Source organism: Saprolegnia parasitica (genome assembly GCF_000151545.1).
Source record: "Saprolegnia parasitica CBS 223.65 unplaced genomic scaffold supercont2.367, whole genome shotgun sequence".
In the NCBI taxonomy this organism is placed as follows: Eukaryota; Oomycota; class Saprolegniomycetes; order Saprolegniales; family Saprolegniaceae; genus Saprolegnia; species Saprolegnia parasitica.
In genome coordinates, this window is record NW_012156761.1 from 4,238 (window position 1) to 5,907 (window position 1,670).

The window sequence follows — 1,670 nt, forward strand, 5'->3', positions numbered from 1 at the left end:
GTACTGGTCTTCAATGTAAATGTAGTTTTTCGCGTTCCGGATGGCCTTGATGCGGCCCGCGAGGATCGACGTCTCGCCGTGCGGTGCAAACGACGCGTACCCATGGTAGTTGCAGCTAAACGTCCGAAGTATTTGGACGTCGTGGGGGCCCGCCGAGGTGTTGATCGCGAGCGACGAGAGCAGCGCTGCCGATGAAAAAAACGTTTGCGGCACGTTCCACGATGCTTGCAATGGCATCGGCGGCGTCACGAACGGCGGTCCGAGCGCCGAACCGGGCGGGTTAGGGTCGTTCCAACGGTCCAAGAAATTGTGCAAAATATCCACGGCCGCGGGCCCTTGGACGCGCGAATGAACGTCGATCCAGCCGTTGTTGTTGGTACGGATGTGGGCTGCGTTGCGCAGCGCCGACTCGTTGTGGTACTTGGTGTCCCATCGATCAAAAGCCTGATCCATCCCGCCGGCGTAGGCCCAGACCTGGTTGCCTATGCTCAGAACCAAACTCTTTTGGTGCAGCGAGCCAGTGATCGACGTGACGCGGTCGTCGGTCATGAGCTGAACGCGCGCGCCATGCGAGGGCGTGAGCGAGTTCATCCACGCATGCATGTCCGTGACGCGATCGAGTTCTGGAAGGTTTGACCAAACGAGCCCGTGCGCGCTGAGGCCATTGGTTGTGATCGCCTTGCCCCACGTCGACTTGAACGTAATGGCGGGGTCAATGTGTGGCAGATACGGGATGTCGCCAAGCGTCCAGCTTGTAAAGTACGCGGTGTGGGCCGTTAAGAGATCGTGATGAATCGCCGCAAACGTGCTGCTCGTGTCGGCAAAGATGTGCATGAAGTTGCCCGACGTGCTCGTGGCTAATGACGTTCGCGGGACGCCGCCGCGTGCGTTTGTAATCTCGTCGGCGGTGAGGAACCAGTCACTCGAGGCCAAAAGCGGTTGACGCGTCGGAATGTCCGAGCCGTCGGACGTCGAGACCGCGTTGGTCAGAAGGACGTCGCAGCCTTGGAAGAGTTTGTAGCTGCAGAGGTTGCACGGCTGGCAAATGCACCAATTGGTAAAGATCTCGGTGAGCGACGTCGAGCGCGTACACGTGACGAACCCCGTGGCGCTCGTGGCGCAGAGCGTGAGCACAACGCCCCGCGACCGCATTTTGGTCGGTCGTAAATACGCAACTGACACAAACGACGGTTGCCGACGCTGGTGGTGGGTTCGAATCCGTCCATGGTAGCGGGTTTGCGCCATTTTCGAAAAAAGCCCAGGAAGCGCTGACCGCAAAGTGGCATATATCAGTGTGTCTGGTTGCGCGAGTACCGTGTGTTGACGGCGTGCCACCAACGAGAAATCTTGTACTGGTATTTTACATGTAAATTGCTTTTTGTTCAAGTTCTTGCGACGGCCCTCAGGTAGTTAAGTGCGTACACCGTCAAGTGCATATTTACGCATCAATTGTCGTCGACTCGATCGCTTCCTGCTCCATTTGCATGTACGCCGTCATGGCCGGGCAGTTGAAGACGGAAAAGTTGCTGCGCTGGCACTCGCACGTGACCTGGACAATGCGCGGCTGCGTCGCCAGCCACTCGAGGTTCTGGCACTCGTCGATCTCGCCGTCTTCGAGCTTGGACGCAGCGACCGTCGCCGTCGACAAGGTGCTTCATGACGTCGCGGAA

General features: G+C 58.3%; 2 protein-coding genes across 2 annotated transcripts in view; both read right to left on the reverse strand.

Annotated features, from left to right (window-relative positions):
• Positions 1-10: 10 nt before the first annotated feature.
• Positions 11-1,152, reverse strand: SPRG_16529 (hypothetical protein; the record flags this gene model as incomplete). Its single annotated transcript, XM_012356068.1, has 2 exons — positions 11-115; positions 139-1,152. 2 exons carry the CDS (start codon positions 1,150-1,152, stop codon positions 11-13), a joined length of 1,119 nt encoding a protein of 372 aa, XP_012211458.1.
• A 286-nt stretch (positions 1,153-1,438) lies between these two features.
• SPRG_21762 (hypothetical protein) overlaps positions 1,439-1,670 on the reverse strand; it is a gene marked incomplete at both ends in the record, with an annotated part of 1,921 nt that continues 1,689 nt past the window's right edge. The window contains one exon of the mRNA XM_012356069.1: positions 1,439-1,618. Within this exon, the coding sequence (XP_012211459.1) occupies positions 1,439-1,618 (180 nt within the window). The remainder of the gene's footprint in view (positions 1,619-1,670) is intronic.